This window comes from Geotrypetes seraphini, chromosome 6, assembly GCF_902459505.1.
Source record: "Geotrypetes seraphini chromosome 6, aGeoSer1.1, whole genome shotgun sequence".
In the NCBI taxonomy this organism is placed as follows: domain Eukaryota; kingdom Metazoa; phylum Chordata; class Amphibia; order Gymnophiona; family Dermophiidae; genus Geotrypetes; species Geotrypetes seraphini.
In genome coordinates this window covers 144,747,577-144,769,854 of record NC_047089.1, presented here as the reverse complement: position 1 = coordinate 144,769,854, position 22,278 = coordinate 144,747,577, and the positions used below count along the sequence as shown (strand labels likewise).

General features: G+C 43.7%; 1 protein-coding gene across 1 annotated transcript in view; it reads right to left on the bottom strand.

The window, feature by feature from the left end:
- PDCL3 (phosducin like 3) overlaps positions 1-22,278 on the bottom strand; it is a 37,264-nt gene that overhangs the window by 3,801 nt on the left and 11,185 nt on the right. Inside the window, exons 3-5 of the mRNA XM_033947777.1 lie at positions 17,869-17,959; positions 11,581-11,724; positions 11,215-11,423 (exon numbers count right to left, since the gene is read on the bottom strand). Coding sequence (XP_033803668.1) covers positions 11,215-11,423; positions 11,581-11,724; positions 17,869-17,959 — 444 coding nt within the window. The remainder of the gene's footprint in view (positions 1-11,214; positions 11,424-11,580; positions 11,725-17,868; positions 17,960-22,278) is intronic.

The window sequence follows — 22,278 nt, the reverse complement described above, 5'->3', positions numbered from 1 at the left end:
GACACCGAGTCACTTATTCGAAGGCTCCATTAAAAATGAGCCACCTGCAACTCCATCGCCCTAGAGCAGGGGTAGGCAATTCTGGTCCTCGAGAGCCGGAGCCAGGTCAGGTTTTCAGGATATCCACAATAAATATGCATGAGGTAGATTTGCATCACAAGGAGGCAGTGCATGCAAATCCATCTCATACATATTCATTGTGGATATCCTGAAAACCTGCCCTGGCTCCGGCTCTCGAGGACCGGAATTGCCTACCTCTGCCCTACAGGGACCAGAGGGGGCTATGCTCAAAGCTCCTGCCCCCCTAATGTGTTCTGTGGCATGTGGAATAAGAATGATCCTAAGCAGCCATCCTGTGCAAATGTGGCATGAATCAGAGATAAAACAGCCTGAGGAGTCCATCTCTAATGATTTTAATAAAAATCATGGTGTTTTGGAGGCAGACAGACACTTTTAAAATCAGATTGAAAAATCCAAGATGGCCATCATGGCAGTATTTTGGCACCAAAAAACGACCTGGGACAGCTAAATAAAAGTTCAGAAAGTTCTGGAAAGGGTTTTTTGGAGATAGGACACCCAAATTCAAGCCCTAGAGACCCCCCCATAAATACAATTAAAGATCCCCCGATTGTGCTGTGCCTGCTTCTGCTGAACAGCAGCTGGAAGACGGAGACGATTACTGCATTAGACAAGCAAGTTAAAAAGTTCCAGATGCTTGTTTCTTCAGACTGCCAGTCAGACCTTGTGAAAGCCTGAGACTCTCCCCGTGCATCAGATGATGCGTCGGGGCAGGGCCTAAGGCTGTTATTGGGCGGTGGCCAGCGCAGAAGCAGGAGGACTTTCCTCCTGCTCCCAAAGAGAAGGCTGTTGGCGCAGGAGGGTGCGGGCACCCCTCCTGCTCCCGAAGATGGGAGCCTCAAAGGAGCAGGAGGGACCGGGCACCCCTCCTGCACCCAACTATTTTAAAGGTACTGGGGTGGGTGGGCCGGGCCCGACTGTCTGGGCCGACCAGGGGTGGGCCAGGGGGACTAGGAGCAGGAGGGACTGAGCACCCCTCCTGCTCCCAACTATTTGGTGCTGCGAGGTCCGTGCCAGGAGGGGGGTGAGGGCTGTGCCAGTCAGGGGAGGGCGGGAGAGGGTCGTGCCGATCGGGGGTGGCCGTGCTAAGAGGAGACTCAGTGGGGATATGATAGAGACCTACAAGATCATGAAGTGCATAGAGAAAGTAAAGAGGGACAGATTCTTCAAACTTTAAAAAAAATATAAGAACAAGAGGGCATTCGGAAAAGTTGAAAGGGGACAGATTCAAAACAAATGCCAGGAAGTTCTTCTTTACCCAACGTGTGGTGGAGACCTGGAATGCGCTTCCAGAGGACGTAGTAGGGCAGAGTACAGTACTGGGGTTTAAGAAAGGATTGGACAATTTCCTGCTGGAGAAGGCGATAGAAGGGTATAGATAGAGGATTACTGCACAGGTCCTGGACCTGTTGGGCTGCTGCGTGAGCGGGCTGCTGGGCACAATGGACCACAGGTCTGACCCAGCGGAGGCATTGCTTATGTTCTTATGAATAAAAAAGACAGGCAAGCCTATCAGAAAACCTGCTGCAGTCGGGTTTGTCAGTAGTAAAAACCGATTCAAAATAGCCAAGCAATTGTTAGTGAATCAATCGCTTGGCTATTTTACATGGGGTTTTACTAATTTGCATGGGAGGATTGGGATCGGATCGCTATAGGCCTTAGTGAATAGTGCAGGAGGGAAATTTGGTCGCAAAGAGCTCGCAAACCGATTGGTGCATGATTGGTTTGCTTAGTGAATCTAGCCCAAAGTCCACAGAACTGACATAGATGTCACACAGCCTGTGCTCAAGGTTTGGTAAAGACCAGGAGCGAGCCTCACTACCAGGGGAATGGTTCCCAAGCCATCAAAAGTGTCCTTTCAAGCTGGCTTGGTAGGTGCCTCTGACAGTGAGGGTCTGTGTCTTCATTCAGGCAAAGCTGCCTCAGAAAACCTGGGGACCTCTGTAGCACCGAGAAGCTTCTAAATTGAGAAAAAAAAATGCAAAGAAACCGAAATCAGTGCAAATCATAAAACACCTTCAACTTGTGTGTAGAAGGAGAAACTGAGGAGCAGAGCACAGTGCAGGAAGGTGGAGCCAAAAATGTAGATGACACCTTCTATACAAACTTGCAAGTAGAGGTGAATAACTCTCTGGTTCAAGACTCATATGCATTTTGCACTGGAACATCTGACAGTGAACATCCTTTGGGTAGATTTAGTTGAAATTTCGTAGGAGTGTTGGCACCTCAGTAAGAGACTCCAATTTACCAACACGGTACAAACATTTTGAAAAATTAAAGCCAGAAAGAAAAAGTATATTTTTATACTTTTCAGGCCAATAAAAAGGCTTCAATAGTATAAACTTTCTTTCAGAAATGTACTACTGTTTAAAAAGAATTACTTTCTAATTTGTTCTTTAGCTAGAAACCTTTAAAAATAAGAACAAAATGATTTCCATTAACAGCAGTAACACTATTTTATATGTTCTCTCAAATTGGATGACTTCTCAGGAGATAAAAATCAAATTTTAGAAATGAATCCCGTGTGGTTTCTTGCTCCCCACTGGCAATTCAATCTTTAAATCTAACTCATGTCAGACAAAAGGAAATTAGCAACTCTCACATCATATCCCTCAGCCTGCATTAAATCCCCCATTTTCACAGAAACATAAAATGGACATAAAGGAAAACTCAAGTACAATATCAGGGGAAGTCTCTAATACTAGGATCATCTTATATATCCTAATTCCTGTAACTGAAAATCAGATCCTGACATACTGAAATGGAGAACTGATAGCTGTGGGTAATTTTACTACTATCTGTTAATCTGATGAAACATTAAAACTGAAGCCTAATTTATTATTGGCTCTTACTTGTGAAACTTGGTTTCCCCATCACAAAATGCTCCATATAAAGGCTCATTAATTTTTCGCTCTCAAATAACAATATCATATCATTAGCAATTTACCTAGTAAAAATAAAATTGCATAATACAGACAAAAAAGCTTAAAGGACAATTGCTTACATGACATTTACGCTGGAGGCACAGCAACTAAACACCATTGGAAGGTTTCACTTGATTTCCCATTTATTAAAGCAATCTCTCTGAGTTTCTCATGCCTTATTGTTAAATGTATTATGATGACACGTAGCAATGCAAATACATGCTAAAATTCCTGGGACAGTGCAGAGGGAGAAAGACTGCCTTGTAAATTTCTAAAAGCTAAGTTACTCAGAATTTCATATTCTGCTCTTACACTGATTATAGCATTATTCCTGCCTTAATTCTCTTCTCCTCCCTAACTGCTTCTTGCTAAAAAAAATACACACATACACACACACAAAAAAATTCTCTGTCTTCTGCTTCACTAGTAGCATTGCGAAACTCAAGAAAATAGAATTGAGGTGGAACTGAAACCAGAGAAAGTAACTCGAGAGAGAAAGCATACCCTAAGCACAAATAAAAAAAACCCCAAACAGAAAACTATCGCTGCTGGGGATTCCATCATCAGAGGCATTAACCTTAGAACACAGGGCGAGGAGACCAAAATAGTGAAATACCTTCCAGGATCCTCGGCTACCAGGAGTACCAGGCAATTACCGACTATAATTAAGGAAAAAATGAAGGATTCTAACATTGATGTTATCCTCCTGGGAACAAATGACCGGGACAACAACACACCACTTGCATTGCAGAAAGCTTTTCAGGAGCTAGGGGAGGGCTTAAAACCTTTTGTAAAGACTAGCTTTTTCAGAAATACTGACTACATATGGAAAGGGAGGGGAAACAGTTAAAAACACAGAGGACTTCAATAGGAGGCTCAAAGCATGGTGTTATCAAAAAGGCTTTAGGTATAAAGGAAGATGGAGAAATACACGGATGGGACTATACTGTAATGATGGGCTACATCTTACTATAGCAGGAAAAAGAATCCTTGCTGAGAAATTTAGACAATACGGGGCTCATAATAATAATAATTAAAAAAAAAACATCCAAAAAGGGGCCTAAATTGATACTTGGACGATCAAAAAGCTTAGGCCTTTCCCCTGCCTAAATTGGTACTTGGACAATCAAAAAGCTTAGGCCTTTCCCCCTGCCTCTAAACGCCTAGAGCGAAAAGAGGCATGTTTAGAGGAGGGGAAAGGAGGGGAGGTGGGCGGGAAATGGGCCGACCTAGACTTAGTCGTACTGCAAGAATAACCAAAAAAACTTGAGCAGGTTGCCCAGTTGGAACTTATACATTTTGACTTAAACCAAGTCAAAACAGGTTTAAGTTATGAAAAGGGGCTGCTGAGCTGATCGACTGATTGGGCCAGGCGTCTAAGGCCCCGCCCACACAAGGCAACTGGCCAATTCCGGTATTGGTTCGGGGGTAGGGGATGGATTATGGCAGGAGAGATTGGGCATCTCTCCTGCCACAATCGCAATCACCCCTCCCCCCCGAACTGCGGCAGGAGAGATTGGGCATCTCTCCTGCTGCGGGTCGCGGCAGTTCGGGGGTGGAACGATTGCGGCAGGGGAGATGAGCCGTCTCTCCTGCAGCGATTGTTGGGGGGGGGGGGGGTAAATTCTGTGACCGGTGTTGTTTTTGACAGACGCTGGTTACAGAATCCAGCTTTTAGCCAAAGGACTGGCCCCCTCCTTCGCCTAAAAGGTCTAGTTTTGGTGGTTTGGGACTTAGGCTATTTTTTTGGTTGATAATGTGTGTGTTGTAAGTTTAGACGTAGTGGTGGTCTGTGCGTTTAAACAGCTGAACGTAGAGGTAGGCCATTCTCAAAACAAACCTTATTTTGAACATTTTTTTTGAGAATTGACATTTTCCCTGCTGCTACTTTCAGCATTTAGGGCCTTAGGCCAAAAGGGGACTGATGTTTTTTTTATTATGCACCTCCACGTTTCTAGGAATTTAAGCAATTATGGAGGCCACCCCCAGCAAAAGACAAGATGTGATGGTAGTAAAGATAGCAACGTAAACAATACTAGCAATTCACTTCCTAGCAATGCAATAGGAAGCGAAATTAAACAAAAAACTATACAAAAAAGGAGTTTACCATTGAAAGATAGCTGGAAAGCAATGACCATAATCGTTTGCAGTCTAAGCAACAAAGTTCATGATCTGTAAGCCCTGACATAAGAGGCAGACCTGGATATTGTTGCTATCACAGAGACATGGTTCGGGCGGGGGGAGGGGGAGGCCTCAGCGGCTCTTTTTTTATTTGGTTAGGTTGGAGGTATATTGGAGGGGTTAGTGCCTGTGAGGAAGGGAGGGAGAGAGAGAAGAATCTCCCTGCCAGTTCAGCTGATCGTGGCAGGGGGCATCCCCATCACCTGAGCCAGCAGGAATCCCTAAAACCGGGTCAGCTGATGAGTATTCCCCTGCTGCAATCAGCTGATGGCAAGCTCTCAATATATTGTTTTATTTCCCCCATCTTTGATGGTGGGAGGGGGTCAGTGATGACTGGGGGAGTAAGGGGAATCATGTCTTAATCCCTCCAGTGGTCATTTGGTCAGCTTTGGGGCACTTAAGACGCATCTAAAACAGGTCTAACTACCGGCATCTAAGTTCAGACTAGGATGACCTGAGAAAGCTTTGATTATCACTTCAGTACGTCCAGGTCCAAGCCCGCCCATAACACACCTCCCAACATGCCCCTTTGAGCTCTGGATGCACAGTGAAGTGCTGCTGGATATCCAGAAAGTCAGCTTTGATTATCGGCACTTGGACGTCCTGGCTATTAGGACGTCCAAGTGCCGACTTGGGCTGGTTTTTGGATGTTTCAAAGTTTTGATTATGAGCCTCATATTTTCAAAAGCTAGGTATATCGAAAAATTTTGTGAAGTTTTCAGCTACTTTACTAGAAGCAAGAATCTAACCAAAATGCAAAGATTTTTGCTCTGAACCACAAAGAGAACTTTTCATAATCACCTGCCAACCTGCCAGGAGGAACTTGGTAGCCATATTGTTGTTTTTCAGGCCTACAAACAAGTATATAAAGAAGTGCTTTGGGTGCATCCACACCTACCTTATATATTTGAATATAAACCGAGGTAATATTTCACTCCCCTCCCCAAAACGGGAAAAAAGGTCAATTCGAATTTGAACCAAATTCGCATCAGTCTTGCAAGGTTACTAAGGGAGTGAGTGGCCTAGTAGTTAAAACTGCTGCCTCAGCACCCTGAGGTTGTGAGTTCAATCCCAGCCTGTTCTTTGTGACTATGGGCAAGTCACTTAGGCCCAAATTCTGTAACCAGCGCCTAATGTTAGGCACCTATTTTGGACATGCCCAACTAGATAGGCGCCTATCTAAATTGAATAACAAGTCCAATTAGGCTTTTTAATCAGCACTGATTGAAACTTAGGCGCCTATCTAGAAAGAGCGATTCTGTAACAAGGCGCCTCTAAAAATTTAGGCGGTCTTCAAAAAAATAGGTGCTATGCATGTTAGGCGTGGGTGTGGCTTCATGTTAGGTGCCTTGTTACAGAATCGCTGCTCTTAAGCATGCTTAAGCGCTCGCATGGCCGCCTAACTTATAGATGTGCCTAGAGCTGGCCTATTTATTGGGCGCCTCCAAAATAGTGCTGCTCAGTGTGATTCACTAAACAGCGACAAATTTTACTTGAATCACGCTGAATGGTGCCTAATTTGGCACTTAACGTTTGGCCGCTTCTTATAGAATTTGCCCTTTAATCCCTCCATTGACCCAGATACCACAGTTAGCCTGTGAACCTGCAGGCACAGATAGGGAAAAATACTTAAGAGTACCTGGTTAATATTCAATGCATTGTATTTGTAGTACTTTCACTATTTTTGCCCCCAACTCCTTCACAAGGAAGGAATTCCAAACATCCACAATGTTTTCCATGTAAAATAATTTCCTGATATTGCTTTTTAAATTTAGTTCCTTGTAGCTTCATTTCACATCCTCTCTCCAAGCCTCCTCTAAAACTAAGCACTGTTTAGCGAAACTCATCCATTCTTGTAATTTCATAAATTAGTTTAGTTGTGCCCTTTGCAGCATCAGTAAGTAATCCTATGTAATGATAGATTGTAACGTAATATATGTAAACTGCATATTGTAATACTATGAATTCATGTAAACTGTAACTCGTTCTGAGCTCTTTGGGAAGGACAGGATATAAATCCAAATAAATAAATAAATATTGTAACCGCTTTGGATGAATCAATTCATGAAAAGTCAGTCAGTAAACATAGTAACCACTGTGGGAATTTGCCTCAGCCATTTAGAGTAGTGAGACTGTATGGGGCAGGAGCACAGACGGATAACTCTTACCCTGGCTCAAGACTAGATCAGCAGGGCTTAAGATAGGACCAGAGAGAGGCCTGCAATGGGTCTTAGAGGGGGAAGATTCACATATAAACCGAGACCCCTATTTTTGGTCCCAAATATCTAGGTTTATATTCGAGTATATACAGTACTTACAGCAACAAAGCATCAACTGAACCCATTAGAAAGTTAAAGTGTTGAACAGATATAGAGCTGTTTGCAATATGAAAATTTTGGGGACTGGTATCAAATACAAGGAAAAATTTCTACTGCCATAGGATTATGATTGGGCCTGAAATCCCTTTAGTTCCACTACAATGGAAATAAACAAGCAAATGCACAAATTTCTACCTTTTTCAGAGCAGGTGCAAATTTTTGTGTATGAATTTGCACACTAGTGGAGCTAATTCTGGAAGCCTTTTATAAAAGGCATGTAGGAAACTATGTTGCCTTTGTAAGATAGGCCCCAAATGGCACCTATTTTAAGCCTTTCATATAAATGCGATTAACCTTTTTACATAATACATTGGCAAACATACAAAATTTTGCCATGCCAATAAAGTTTCTTGAACTTGAAAAAACCACAGTGAGCGAAAAAGGGTTGAGAAAGAAACATTAGTAACACCTTCCTCTTTCTACCTCTTAGTGTCTCCTGCAGGCAGGAAGGAAGATCACACCTTGAGTGAGTTTTGTAGCTGGCTGCAGGTGATGAGACTATTGTGAGTGTGCGGGCACTGGGCGAATACCCTAAATTTTCCTTTTCCCCAACCATGGACAGTCTGCATCTGAGTCCTGGCATCTTTCTTTCCAGAAATAAAGCACTGTCTATATATCTACACACACTCCTAGGGGCTAAATTAACACAGAGATCAATTATTAACTGGCAATCACCACCTCAAGTCTGACATATGTATGGGCACTGAATATACTGTTGGTGTAAACAAGCATGTGGCTGGAGAAGAGACTCCTGAGAAAATTTAAAACTCCGGACCAAGATGTAATATCCTATAGTGGACTGGAACTGGTTAAAAAATAGGAAATAGATTCAGATGAAATGTACAGGTTAATGAATTTAGAGAGGTAAATAGTGGAGTGCCCAAAAGACTGATGCTGGGGCAAGTGTTTAACCTATTAATTAAAGACATGAAAAAAGGAGCAAAGAGCAAGATGGTCAAATCAGCAGAAGAAACAAAATGATTTAAAGCTTTTAAAAAGCAAACGTATGAGGGACTGCAAGGAGACTTTGCAAGAGTGAAAGTTGGCATCTCATGGCAGATGAAACTTGTATGTGCACAACTAAAGCAATATATTCAAGGGAAGAAAAATCACATAAAATGGGTGAGCCAGTGAGAGGGGGAGAGGACAGGAAACAAAACAGAACAATTTAGAATATAGGGGAGGCGGAAAGAGTTGGGGCAACACAGGATATGGCAGTAGGTAGAGACAGAGCAGTGCAGACTCTGGGAAAAGGAAAAGATGGGCAAATGAAGGATATGAAGGGTGAAGAGAGATGGAGCAGTGCAGCCCATAAGGGTTGGTGGGGAGAAAGATAGGGTAATGCAGAATATGGGATAGGGACAGATGAAACAATGAGGTATATAAGGGGAGACAAGGCAATACTAGATGGTTGGGATAGAAACATGATGGCAGATAAAGGCCAAATGGCCCATATAGTCTGCCCATCCGCAGTAACCATTATCTCTTCATCTCTCTAAGAGATCCCACGTGCCTATCCCAGGCTTTCTTAAATTCAGACACAGTCTCTGGTCTCCACCACCTCTTCCGGGAGACTGTGCAACGCATCTACCACCCTTTCTGTAAAAATGTATTTCCTTAGATTATTCCTGAGCCTATCATCACCTCTTAACTCCATCCTATGCCCTCTCATTCCAGAGCTTCCTTTCAAATGAAAGGCTCGACTCATGCGCATATACATCATATAGGTATTTTAAACGTCTCTATCATATCTCCCCTATCCTGCCTTTCCTCCAAAGTATACAGATTGAGATCTTTTAGTCTATCCCATTCCGCCTTTTGACGGGGCAATGAGGGATGATGGTTTTGTTTTTGTGGTAGTGGTGATGGGGAGAGGAGGAGAGTCAAGCTAGATGGCTAGGAAAAGGGATAGAGAGAGAGGGCAATGCTGGTGAGTGAGAATGATGAGATGAATTAAACTGAATAGTGGAAGGAAAGACAGACAGAGGTGTGATGTTGAATGGTGAGGGGTTAGAGAGAAGACCAATGCTGGATGGTTAGGGAAGAGAGAAAGGGATGATACAGAGGAAGAGAGGAACAAATATTGGAAATGGGGATGGAAAAAAGAAAGATGGTGGACAGGAACAGAGGGTAAGAGAAGGAAAGAGAGGGGGAAATGCACATAGACAGCAGGGAATGGAGGAGATGCCACCTTTGGATGGCAGGAAAAGGCTGGAAACTAGAGATTTGAGAAGGAGGCAGAAAAATAGAACAACGTTGGATGTGAAAGATGGATATTGGGCAGGGAATGAAGAAGAAAGGAGGAGAGAAAAACAGTGAATGGACAGGAGGCCTTTGAAACAGAGCACAGAGAGGGAACAAAATAATCAGAAAAATAAAATAGACAATAAAGGCAAGAAAAATGGTTTTATTTTCAGTTTAGTAATTTAAACAGGTTAGTTCTGAGAATTTCCTTCTGCTGTCTATATTTTCCACTGTACAAGAGGAAATGCGAGAGGGACATTTTATGTAATTACCGTGTAAAACGCCACATGGGTATAGCGCGCGGAAAACTGTAATTTATGTAAATAAATTTTTATATACTGCGCACACCCGTATACCGCGCATACCGCACCGACTCTCCCGTCGCCGCCCAACTCTCCTTTCGCCCGCCCCGACTCTCCTCTCCCCCTTGAAGTCCTGTCCCCACCATGAAAGCCTGATGCCCCCTCCGACGTCCGATTCACCTCCCCGCAGGACCGCTCGCACCCCCACCCCGAAGGACCGCTCGCACTCGCACCCCCACCCCGAAGGACCGCTCGCACTCGCACCCGCATCCCCACCCCGATGGACTGCTCGCACCCCCATAGCCTCCCCACCCCCCATCATGAAGAAGCTGCCTACCGTTGTCCTGCTGCTTCCTCTGACGGCGGTCCCGCCCCTTCTCTGAGCCCTGCGTCTGCGCTGCTTCCTCTTCCGGCGGTCCCGCCCTTTCTCTGACGTCAGAGATAAGGGCGGGACCGCCGGAAGAGGAAGCAGCGCAGACGCAGGGCTCAGAGAAGGGGCGGGACCGCCGGCAGAGGAAGCAGCAGGACAACGGTAGGCAGCTTCTTCATGATGGGGGGTGGGGAGGCTGTGGGGGTGCGAGCGGTCCATCGGGGTGGGGGTGCAGATGCAAGTGCGAGCGGTCCTTCGGGGTGGGGGTGCGAGTGGTCCTGCGGGGGGGGGGGGTGAATCGGACGTCGGGGGGAACTATGTAAAAAAAAATGTGTACAACGCGCTCACGAATATAACGCGCATGGTTATACTCGGTTTGTAAAATCGTGTATAACGCGCGCATTATATGCGTGAAAATACGGTAATCATGTGATTAAACATTTTAATCATGATTAATCATAAGAACATAAGAATATCCTTACTGGGTCAAACCAATGGTCCATCAAGCTCAGTAGCACGATCTCACGGTGGCCAATCTAGGTCCCTAGTACCTGGCCAAAACCTAAGGAGTACTGGCCAAACTCTTTGCAAAAGTTTTACGTATCTTGAAAAAGAACTATTAAATATTCTAAAAGATTTCCATTTGTATATCCATTAAAAAATATCAATTTTTAAATACTCCACTTGAATTTTTACTTTGCTTTATTTCTGTAAGTAGTAGCAAGAAATTCACTTACCATCTTTTGATAAATTCATGCCTCCAAACACTAGTGGTCCAATGAACTGTGCCCTGATATCTCCTTCAAAGTAGACAAAAATAGAAGGAAGGTTCTTATCTGGGTAATTGGGGATACAGGTTGTAGAAATAGCTTTGATAAATTTGACATCTGGGAACTTCTTTGCCAATCCAGTGAAGTGCTGGTTTATTAAAGCACAGAGAGGGATTCTGGGAAAACAGCAAAAAACAAAACATTGTAAAATACCTACAGCATTGTAAACCTATAGGCATTGTGCATGAAATAGTTTTGGTGAAATATCTATTTTAAAATTTCCACACTTCTGACAAAAATACAAATTGAACTTGTTATAAAAGGTTTACTTACCCCTGTTTGTAAAGATGCAAAACAACCCACAGATCCTTTCCAGCTTTTGTTACTTCTTGAACGTAGTCCTGGCCTGATATCTCCAACACTTCTCCAAATTTATTCTTTATTTGAGTTGCTTGCCACTGTGCTATCCTTTGCTGTCTGTGTGATAATCCAACAAAATTAGCTTAAAAACAGATGCAATTCATAACCCAGACACACCCTATTACTATTGATTGTTACTATAACATTACTCAAAGTCCAGCAGTTCAGGGTAGACTTCTTGGCACAAGTTAGTAAGATCTACAACATTTCTGAAATTCTATATCATTTTTGTATAATTTTGTATATTAGCTAATACACATTCTATTGCAAACTATTAAGATTTAAAAACAAGGCCTAGTTTGTGTCTGAATAATTCATTTTGGTTTTTACTTGGGTGGGGAAAGAGAGATAAAGTGGAAGGAAATTGGGGAGAGAGGGAAGGAATGATAGATATGGAATAGAAAGGAGATTTCTTTACCCTCCATTTCTTCAGGTCTTTAAGTATTGCACAACATAGAACACCTCACCCCACCAGTCAATGTCCCTTCTTTTTTACTCTCCCTTTCACATTTCAAGCAGATGTCTCTGCTACCCTGTGTGGTTCAAACTGTTATATAATTATAATTGCTTTTAACAGCTCCATTTCTTCTTCTATATTTCAATAGAGTTCCTTCTAGTATTGTGTACATTTTTTATTTGAAGATAAACTTCTTTGTTACTTATAGTTAAAGGCAGTACAGCAAAAGATAATAAAACTAAAATAAATCAGGGCTTTTGTCTGTTAGCACTTGAGGGCTTTTGACCTTTTCTCTGCATCAGCCCCTGGAAAAATGACAGGAGTGAAGAGGCTGGATTAAAAATCAAGGTAACTCTCAGCTTGGTTCTGCTGCCCTCCTGTGGTTGCCTGCAGGAGAAGGTTTGGGTGAAGCACAGGACAGTTCTTTGCAGAGTACAGGTCTCTCCCTCCATATTCGCTGAGGTATGGGGTGCAGCCCTCTTGCAAATACCATAAATTTGCCAAAAACTTTCTCCCTTCATATTTGCAGGTATTTGAAGCACAACCTGGCAAATAACATAAATTCATGAATACTGTTCCCTCCATATTCACTGGCATAGATTAATTTAAGATACAAGGTTTTTGCTGTAGTTTCAAACATGAGCAAACAAGTATCAGGTGGCATTTTAAAGTTTAATTTATTGCAGTACTGTATTTACTATTGAAGTTGCCACTGGTTATTTTTTCATCAACTTTTATTCCTCAATGTATAAAAAAGTATGAAACACAGTATAAACAAATTCATGTATTGTACACTTTAGCAGTACAATTCAAGTATCATAGAACGTTCCTAGAATCCCATTAAATCACAGAAAATCCACCAATATACAAAATATCAAGGCACAGAAAGAACTAAAACCCACTTCTTTGTGTTTCTTACACACATTTATATATATATTTTTTGTGGTTTTTGCAACTATCAGTTCACCAGAGCTCCCCAGTGAAGGGGAAAGCTCTGCCTATGTAGAGAAAAAGCAAACTTTGGGTCTGCAGCCAGCAGATTAATCCCTTCTGGCTCGCGAAAACAGAAGGGGGCAACAGAGTCCTCTGGAGAAGGAGGAAGAGTTGAAAATTTGGCATAGATTCCTTCTGCATGGATTCCTTCTGCATGACTCACAAGAATGGAAAGAATACCCTACTGTCCAGTATGATACACCTATTGCATTAGAAAAAGAGATTAGGTTCTGACCTTGCTACTAATATCTTTCCAGTAAATAAGATGTATCATGCTGAACGCTAAGGTAATCTCCCCTATGCTTGTGAGCAGTGCAGAAGGAATCCACTCTAGCTTTTCAATTCCTCCTCCTTCTCCTTCTGTTTGTACCAAAGCAGGAGATAGCGCTATATAGAAACACATGAGAAGGAGGGGTACAGGGAAACTCCCCAACATACAGTTCTATTCTGCTCTGAACAAGTACAATGAAATGTTAACATGGAAATTGAACAATTAAAACATCAGCAAAACATGCTAATCAGAAACCTTTATAGAGCTCAAACAGTCCCCCAATATTTAATAACAAAAGATTAATTTTCATACCCTTGAGCTCTGTGACATCCAAAATGTCAATTTGGATTCAAATTTTCTGATTGAGAGGGAAGCAGAGAAAATCATTGACAGAGTGGGGCTTCAGCATGACATACATTATTTACTGGAAAAGATATTAGCAAGGTAAAAACCTTTCTCCAGTGCAATAGGTATGTCATGCTGAATTCTAGGGACGTATAAAAGCAGTCCCAGGAATTTAGGGCGAGACTTTTGTGCCTGCTTGTAACACCGAGGACCCGAATGAAGTCCTCCCTTGCTACCATATCCACTCTGTAAAATTTGGAGAATGTATGAAGATTGGACCAGGTCACAGCCCTACTACAAATCTCGGGTGAAATCGCCCGAGCTTCTGCTCACAAAGAAGCCACACTTCTAGTCAAATGTGCCTTTAGCAAGACCTGCGACTGTTTGACACAGGCAATATATGCTGATGAAATGGCCATGCAAATCCATTTGAAACTGGAGGCCTTGGACACTGGTCTCCTGTGTTGAGCCTGACTGGTGAGCACAAAAAAGATGGTTAGATAGTTGGAATTCATTGGTAACCTTAAGGTAATGTAGGAGGGCTCTCCTCACATCCAACTTTTTTCAGAATCCATTCCTTCTTCTTTGACCCAGTGGGCTAGAACACTGGCAATCTTACTTCTTGAGTGACATGGAAGGCTGAAGCCACCTTTGGTAAAAAAGACAGAACAGTGCTCATGGAAACTCCTGATTCCATGATCCTGAAAAAGGGCTTTCTGTATGACAGCCTGTAGCTCCGAGACTCTTCTTACTGATGTAATGGCCACTAGAAAAACTGTCTTGACTGTGAGATCCATCAAAGTCGCCTTCTTATGAGGCTCATATGGAGCCTGTCTGAGGCAGAGCAAGCCTACGTTTTCCATAAGGGAAATGGTTTCATTGGTGGTCTGAGCTAGAGACTGACACGGTGAAAGATTCCCTTGGCAAACTGCGGTAAGCCCGCAAAAATGGGAATCAATGTAGCCAATTTATAGCGGGAACAAGGTCATCTACTTCCCAGTTCCCCTCACGCCTACCTTACCCAATTGAGTCAGCTGTGCCACGCTGAAAAGTCTTGAGAAGCCTGCTCTGAGGCCTTTCTTAGCCACTTTCTCATTAATGCACCACTGCTAAAATGTCTCTCAGGATTTATAGTATTCATGGACTGTTGTAGGCTTCTTGGCTCTGAGGAGAGTAGCAATAACTATAGCTGAGTAGCTTTTGCGTACTAACATTGTGCGCTCAAGAGCTATGCATAAGAGCAAAGTGATCTGGATTTTCTATGACCACTGGCCCCTGAAACAGAATGTCTAGCTGTACTTATAGTCTGAGACCTGCACCCCATTACAGATGCACTAGGTCCACATACCATGGTCTGCGTGACCAATCTGATACAACGAGGATGACTTTCCTCAGACGGTTTGCAATTCTGTGGAAATTCTGCCCTATCATGGGCCACAGAGGAAACACGTACAAAAGCTGGTTCTTTGGCCATGGCTGGATCACAGTGGCCAGATCTGAGCTTCTGGGCTCTGATCTTCGACTAAAGAAGAGTTCCGTCTTCTTGTTTTTTCACTGTAGCCATCAGATTGAACGTTGGGCGACCCCACCAACAAACAATGATTTGGAAAACTGTGGCTTATAATGTCAATTCCCCCAGATCCAGGGTCTTCCTGCTGAGGTAATTGGCCTGGACATTGCCCATTCCCACTATATGCATTACTGAATGTGCCTAAAGGTGACACTGGTACAATAAGTTGGCCTCCAGACTCAGCTGGGTACTCTTGGTGACTCTTTGGCGACTGAAATACAACACCGCTGTAGCATTGTTCAAGAAAACTCAGATTGCCTAACCATACAGCCTCTTCTCCAGCTTTTGTCATGTCAAATGCAAGGCCCGGAGCTCCAATCTCTTGATCGACCACTTCCTCTGGGAGGCCAACTAATGCCCTTGGACTGGGCATCCATTGCAGTGAGCTACCCAGAACAGTTTGGCATCCATGGTCACAATCATCCACAAAGGTATGCTACTAAGTAATCCACCTTAGGCTGAGCGAACATCTGCTGACAGTCCTATGCCATCAGATGCAGCCTAGCCATTGTCATGGCTAGCTTTAATAAGCCTTCAGGAGCATCCCAATGCTCCGTGACTAAAACACTCATATCAGGATGTTAGGGAAAAGACATGGGCTGGGCTCTCACTCTGCTGAGCATAGAGCGGACAGAGCTTGCTGGGAGTCTAACAATAGTTCTCACAGAACTGATGGCTTAAACATCTGTTGTACCATAAGGTCATCCTCCGGTTGAGGGCCACCACTGTACCAAGCATATTCGCTCCTGTCTGTGACCCAGCTTCTCCCAGCATGGAAGGCTTACTCTGCGGCAGCACAGGCATAAAGAGAGACCTTTCATCCTCCAAATCCCTTTCAGAAAGGTCCACTGAATCCTGGCCAGCCTCTGCTATGGAGGCAGGCATGCCCTTGAATACCAAGTCCCCTCGCAAGCTTCCTGGTTCACTGCCATACCTTATCTGGAGATCCTGGCCATTCACATAAGTTCTTCAAATCGGATTAACAAATTCAGTAGAGAATGCAATACTAGACAGGGTCGAGTTCTCCTATGGGTGACTCCACCTTACATCTCTTGGGCTCTGTGGCTCCCATGCTCCTATGCCTAGGAAAATCACTGTTCCGGGGCTCTGGAAGAGACTTTCTATCTGCAGACAGGCCCTCCGTCTCCTCAGCCCTAGAAACCCGAGGGGAGGCTAAGCCCAAAGCTTCTGCCCCCCATTCATGTGCTGTATGGCAGGTGGTGCAAGGGCACTTTTCCAGCATCCATCCTGTGCAAATTTGGCATGAATTAGGGGTGAAATACCCTAAGGATTCTATCCCTGCCAGTCTTGAGGCAAAATGAGGTATTTTGAAGGTTCTGGAGAACTTTGGAAAAAAAAAAAAAGGATTTCTGAGGTAGGGAATCCTAAAGGAAATGGCTGAAACCTTGAAAACTAGACTTTTCAGAGCCTCCCCCCCACCCCCGATTTTTCTCAAAGGCTGTAACAGCCTTACTCACTGTGACCTGGGCTATGGATGTGCTGCAGCCTGCCTCAGCTCTAAAAGAAATCACTGCCTCAATGAAACTGTTCATCCAATGCTGAAATCTTCGGGCTGCCAGTCAGACCGGTTTGACTGAACCTATATCCTCCAAGGACCCACACATGTGAAAAAACGGGGGAAGAGAAACACAGCTGGCACCTAGAAGAGCCCCCTGAGCCCCCTGTGGATGCCTAACAGCCTGCACTCAAGCCACTGTGAACCAGTAGGCAAGCAAAGCTTCAAGGGGCTCCACAAAAGTCTCTGCAGGCTGGCCAACATATACCATATACCTGTCAGCTGCCGACCTCCAAGACTGCTTCTCCTCCACACATGCAAAGTATTTCCCCCAACCTTGCGAGCTCTGAGCACCGAAAGCTCCCAAAACCCACAAAGAATATTGAAAGAAAAAAAAAAGAAATATACAGAGCAGATCAGACTCATGGTTTGAGTGCAAAAGGACAAACTGGAAGGGGGCAGCAGGGTCCTTTGGTGAAGGAGAAGGAATTGAGAAGCTGGATTTCTTTTGCATGGCTCATGAGCATGAGGATATTACCCTAGTGTTCAGCATGACACACCTATTGCACTGGAAGTTATTAGCTTTTATGCATTTGTCCTCTTCTTTTAATCTCTACAGGAGTGATTTTAAAACATTTCATATACGTAAAGCAAGTTTTACGTACAGAAGTTGTCTATTATAAAATTGTGCACACAAACACGTGAGCCAACAAGATCACATGCACTTTTAGATGGTCTGTGCATAGATGTTCTAGGAATAGCACCTGGGTTGCACCAGACAGCTGAAACATAAATGTGTACTTTATAAATACTGAAACTAAGAATTCTTGATCGGTCTCATTACTTTGCAAAATAAAGGTCAGTTTTTACTGTATCATATCACAAGCAGAATCAGAAGGTTAAATAAACAGAAAGGCAAAAATGAAAAAAAAATAGCTGTATAAGTTCAGTTGGGCAAATGTGTTCTCTTTCTAGCATTTTTCCTTCATGTGTTATACTCAAAGTAATTAATTTAAGTAACTACAGAAGCAAAAAGTCGTTGTTCTGACCTGTACATCTCTACAGCTCGTTCATCTTCCTCATTAAAGTCATCTTCATTTTCTTCAAGTTCCTCCAAGGTCATGTCTTCATACGTTTTCACTGAAATGATCAAACATACTGGCATAAAGCTCTCCACTAAAAGCCAACCTCCAGGAACATCTTATAGTGCAATTAAACTTTTCTGCATTCAGACAATTTTCTGCAGTTATTCTTGTGGCCTGTACACCTTTTATAGAAATAAGACAAAAAAAAAAATAAAATTAAAATAAAATAAGACGACAAAACCACAAGGCATGTCATGGACATATCATTTTATTTTTCAGTAAGTATATACTACTATTAAATAGTAGAGTCTCGCTTAACCTGTACTCATATAACTGGCACTCTCAACCAACCGAAAAGACAAAAAAAAAAAAGGGTCTCCCGTGCTCCTCAGACAATGTCCAAAGTGGTACTCCTGACCCAACAATTCCTCTTCCTCCCTCCCTCCAGCTCCAGAGGCATCAGCAGCAGCCACAAATATCCCTCTCTCCAGCTCCCGAAGCATTGCAGCAGCCACAAATCGCCCTCCCCTGTTCCCGAAGAAGCAGGCAGCCGGTCCTAACTACCCCTTCCCTCTGTTCCCAAAGCAGTAGAGCCAGTTCTGACAACCCCCTCCTTCCATTCCTGAAGCAGCACAGTATCCTGACAAACCTCCCTCCCTCCCTTGCTCAAAGCTGTAGTGACAGCTGGTAAGCAGAGGAAGCACCGGTAAAATAGCTGCTTCTGGCCAGACCCAGCAGGGCCTTTCCTCTGCCGCATCGGAAATGACGTGGCAGAGAAAAGGCCCTGCCAGAGTTGGCTGAAAGCTGCCTGTTTACTGGCACTTCCTCTGCTCGCCAGCTGCTGCTACAGCTTTGGGTGAATGAATAAGGGGGGGGGGGTTTGTCAGGACACTGCTGCTTTGGGAACAGAGGGAGGGAGTTATCAGGACTGGCTCTACTGCTTTAGGAACGGAGGGGATTTTCAGGACTGGCTCTACTGCTTTGGGAGCAGAGGGAGAGTTGTCATGACCGGCTCTACTGCTTTGGGAACGGAGGGAGGGAGGGAGTGGAGGGAGAAGGGGGAAGAGAAAGTGAGAAAAGGGGTGGGAGAGAAAGAAGAGAAGAACAAATGCTGGACCTACAAGTAGGGGTTGCGGGGATGATAAGTTTGGTCTCCATAATTATAATTATGGGAAGGGGGGTGATATAGTTATATCACAGGTTTAATCAATATTTATGAATATAACACGTATGATTTTTTTTTTTTAAATTACAGTATTTGTGAAAAGGGTGGGTGGAGGAGGGAGATAATTTATGTATTTAAGATGATAATAGAAAGAATTTCAAGTGATGTGTATGATTCAATTGATGTAATATTGTGTACTTGATGTAAGATGAAAAATGAATAAAGAATTGGGAAAAAAAAATAATAAGTTTGGTCTCCCTTTCCACCTCACTCTATTTTTACAATAATTCTCAAACAACCAGAAACTACACTTATCTGGCATCCACCAATCCCCATGGGTGCTGGATAACTGAGATTCTACTGAAATTATGACACAAAAGTTGCTGGTACCTTATAAACTGATTTATTGAGGTAAGGGCTTTTAAGGATGAAATCCACATGTTGGCCCTGAACATCCTTCAGGATCACTCCTGTCACTGGGGAAAGAAGTGCGCTTGGTGACCTGCGCCACCAAGGAATCCACCTTCGGAGAAGTAACATGCTTGTTAAAGGCATCCGCCATGGGATAAAGCCCCGCCATGGCACAAGCACATTTCAAGGGACCCTCAGGAGTCTCCCAGATATCCTTAAGAATCTGAACTCTGTCAGGATGATCAGGAAAAGAAGCGGATTGCAGCCCCTGGTCACTCATGAGAGATCATTCTGCAATGACAGAGATCTCCTTATCACTCCTCCCCCCGGTAGCTGTTCCATCACTGTGCCCTGCTTCAATTGCGGCTCTGACTGGAGAGCCCTGCCAAATGGAATCGCCAGGGGAAACCCCAGTTCGAGGGGCAGAAACTGTGAGAGTAAAGAAGGAGCAGGCAGACCTGGGAGCTAGCATGAAAGTCAGCTCTCATCTATTTAAGCCTTCGGTGGTTACACTGGAGAGTATTTGGGATGCTCTCTCCAAGCTAAACGACACCATGACCAGGTCTTCTTAAGAGGTTGCAGTCTTAGTAAGTACAGTTGATGACTTGGGAATTAAACTAGACGGGACTACAGAAGAATTTACTAATAACTTAAAACAGATTGCTGAAAAGGTAGAAAATCTTCAAGAGTTATCTTCAGGACTTATAAGGGATAAAAATCAGTTAAATAGAAAAGTGGAGAAATTAGAGAACTTTAACCGTCACTTGAATATATGTCTTCTGAATTTTCCTAGATACAGGGGGTTTCTCCCACTGAAATGTTTAAAAAGTATCTTACTGAAGTCTTGAAATTTTCCCCTGAAGGTATACCACCAATAAATAGAATATATTATTTGCCATCAAAAAAATGGGAGTAGGAGTAAATCCAGAGACTGAACAACTTGATTTAAATATTGATGGACCTCTAAATGTTACGGATCTTCTAGAGACTACAGTATCGCGGGACGAGAATTGGTGGCGGCCACTCAGAGAGCAGCGTGGGGCCGAGCAGGAAGCACGAAACGCTTGGCCCTGTCGGGTGTGCCGCTGGCTGCAAAATGGAAACCAGGGACAGAGAAGCTCAGCACAGGGCAGGGCGTGAAAAGATCACTCCTGCCCCGTACACCGCTGGACCACCAGTGATTAAAAACGGCGCAAAAGGAAAGCGGAGTGGGGGGGGAGGGAGAGGAGTTTTTTTAAAAACTAAATTTTTTTTTAAAAAGTTAGTTGGCCAGGAGACAGGAGGCATCCCTTCTGTCCCAGCTTACCACTAAGAACATAAGAATTGTCAGACTAGTGGTCCATCGTGCCCAGCAGTTCACTCACGCGGCGGCCTTTAGGTCAAAGACCAGTGCTCTAACTGAGACTAGCCTTACCTGTGTACGCTCTGGTTCAGCAGGAACTTGTCTAACTTTGTCTTGAATCCCTGGAGGGTATTTTCCCCTATAACAGCCTCCAGAAGAGCGTTCTAGTTTTCTACCACTCTCTGGGTGAAGAAGGACTTCCTTACGTTTGTACAGAATCTATCCCCTTTTAACTTTAGAGAGTGCCCTCTCGTTCTCTCCACCTTGGAGAGGGTGAGCAACCTGTATTTATCTACTAAGTCTATTCCCTTCATTATCTTGAATGTTTCAATCATGTCCCCTCTCAGTCTCCTCTTTTCAAGGGAGAAGAGGCCCAGTTTCTATAACCTCTCACTGTATGGCAACTCCTCCAGCCTCTTAACCATTTTGGTCGATCTTCTCTGGACCCTTTCGAGTAGCACTGTATCCTTCTTCATGTATGGTGACCAGTGCTGGATGCAGTACTCCAGGTGAGGGTGTACCATGGCCCGGTACAGCAGCATGATAACCCTCTCTGATCTGTTCGTGATCCCCTTCTTAATCATTCCTTTTATAGATTCATTATAGTTGTCTTTTCCTTTATTTCTGTTGGTATAATGCACATACAACCAGGGGGAGGGCGGGTGGGGGGTATTTCTGTCATGGTTTCATTCCCTTGTGAAATATTGGTTGGGTGGGGGGGGGATTAATTTTGTATGGATTTTGATTGATTGTAAATGCATATATGATTGATATTGTTTGTGTGGATACTGTATTGCATTTTTGTTGGCTTTAGAAACTCAATAAAGTTTAAGAAAAATAAAATAAAAAAATCATTCCTAGCATTCTCTTCGCCCTTTACGCCACCACCGCACATTGCGTGGATGCCTTCATCAACTTGTCGACCAGTACTCCTAAGTCTCTTTCTTGGTGGGGGGGGTATCTCCAAGTACCGCACCGGACATCCTGTATTCGTGTATAAGATTTTTGTTACCAACATGCATCACCTTACACTTATCCATGTTAAACCTCATTTGCCATGTCGCAGCCCATTTCTCGAGTTTATGTCATGTTGCAGGTCTTCGCAATCCTCCCACATCTTCACTACTCTGAATAACTTTGTATTGTCTGCAAATTTAATCACCTCACTCGTCGTACCAATTTCCAGGTTGTTTATAAATATGTTGAAGAGCATGGATCTGAGCACCGAGCCCTGTGGCACTCCACGTTTTTCCAGTCCGAGTATTGTCCATTTACCCCCACTCTCTGTTTCCTATCCGCCAGCCAGCTTTTAATCCATGTGAGTATTTCACCCTCGATTCCATGGCTCGCAATTTTTCGAAGCAGTCGTTCATGGGGAACCTTGTTGAACGCCTTCTGAAAATCCAGATATACAATGTCGACTGGGTCACCCTTGTCTATCTGCCTGTTTACTCCC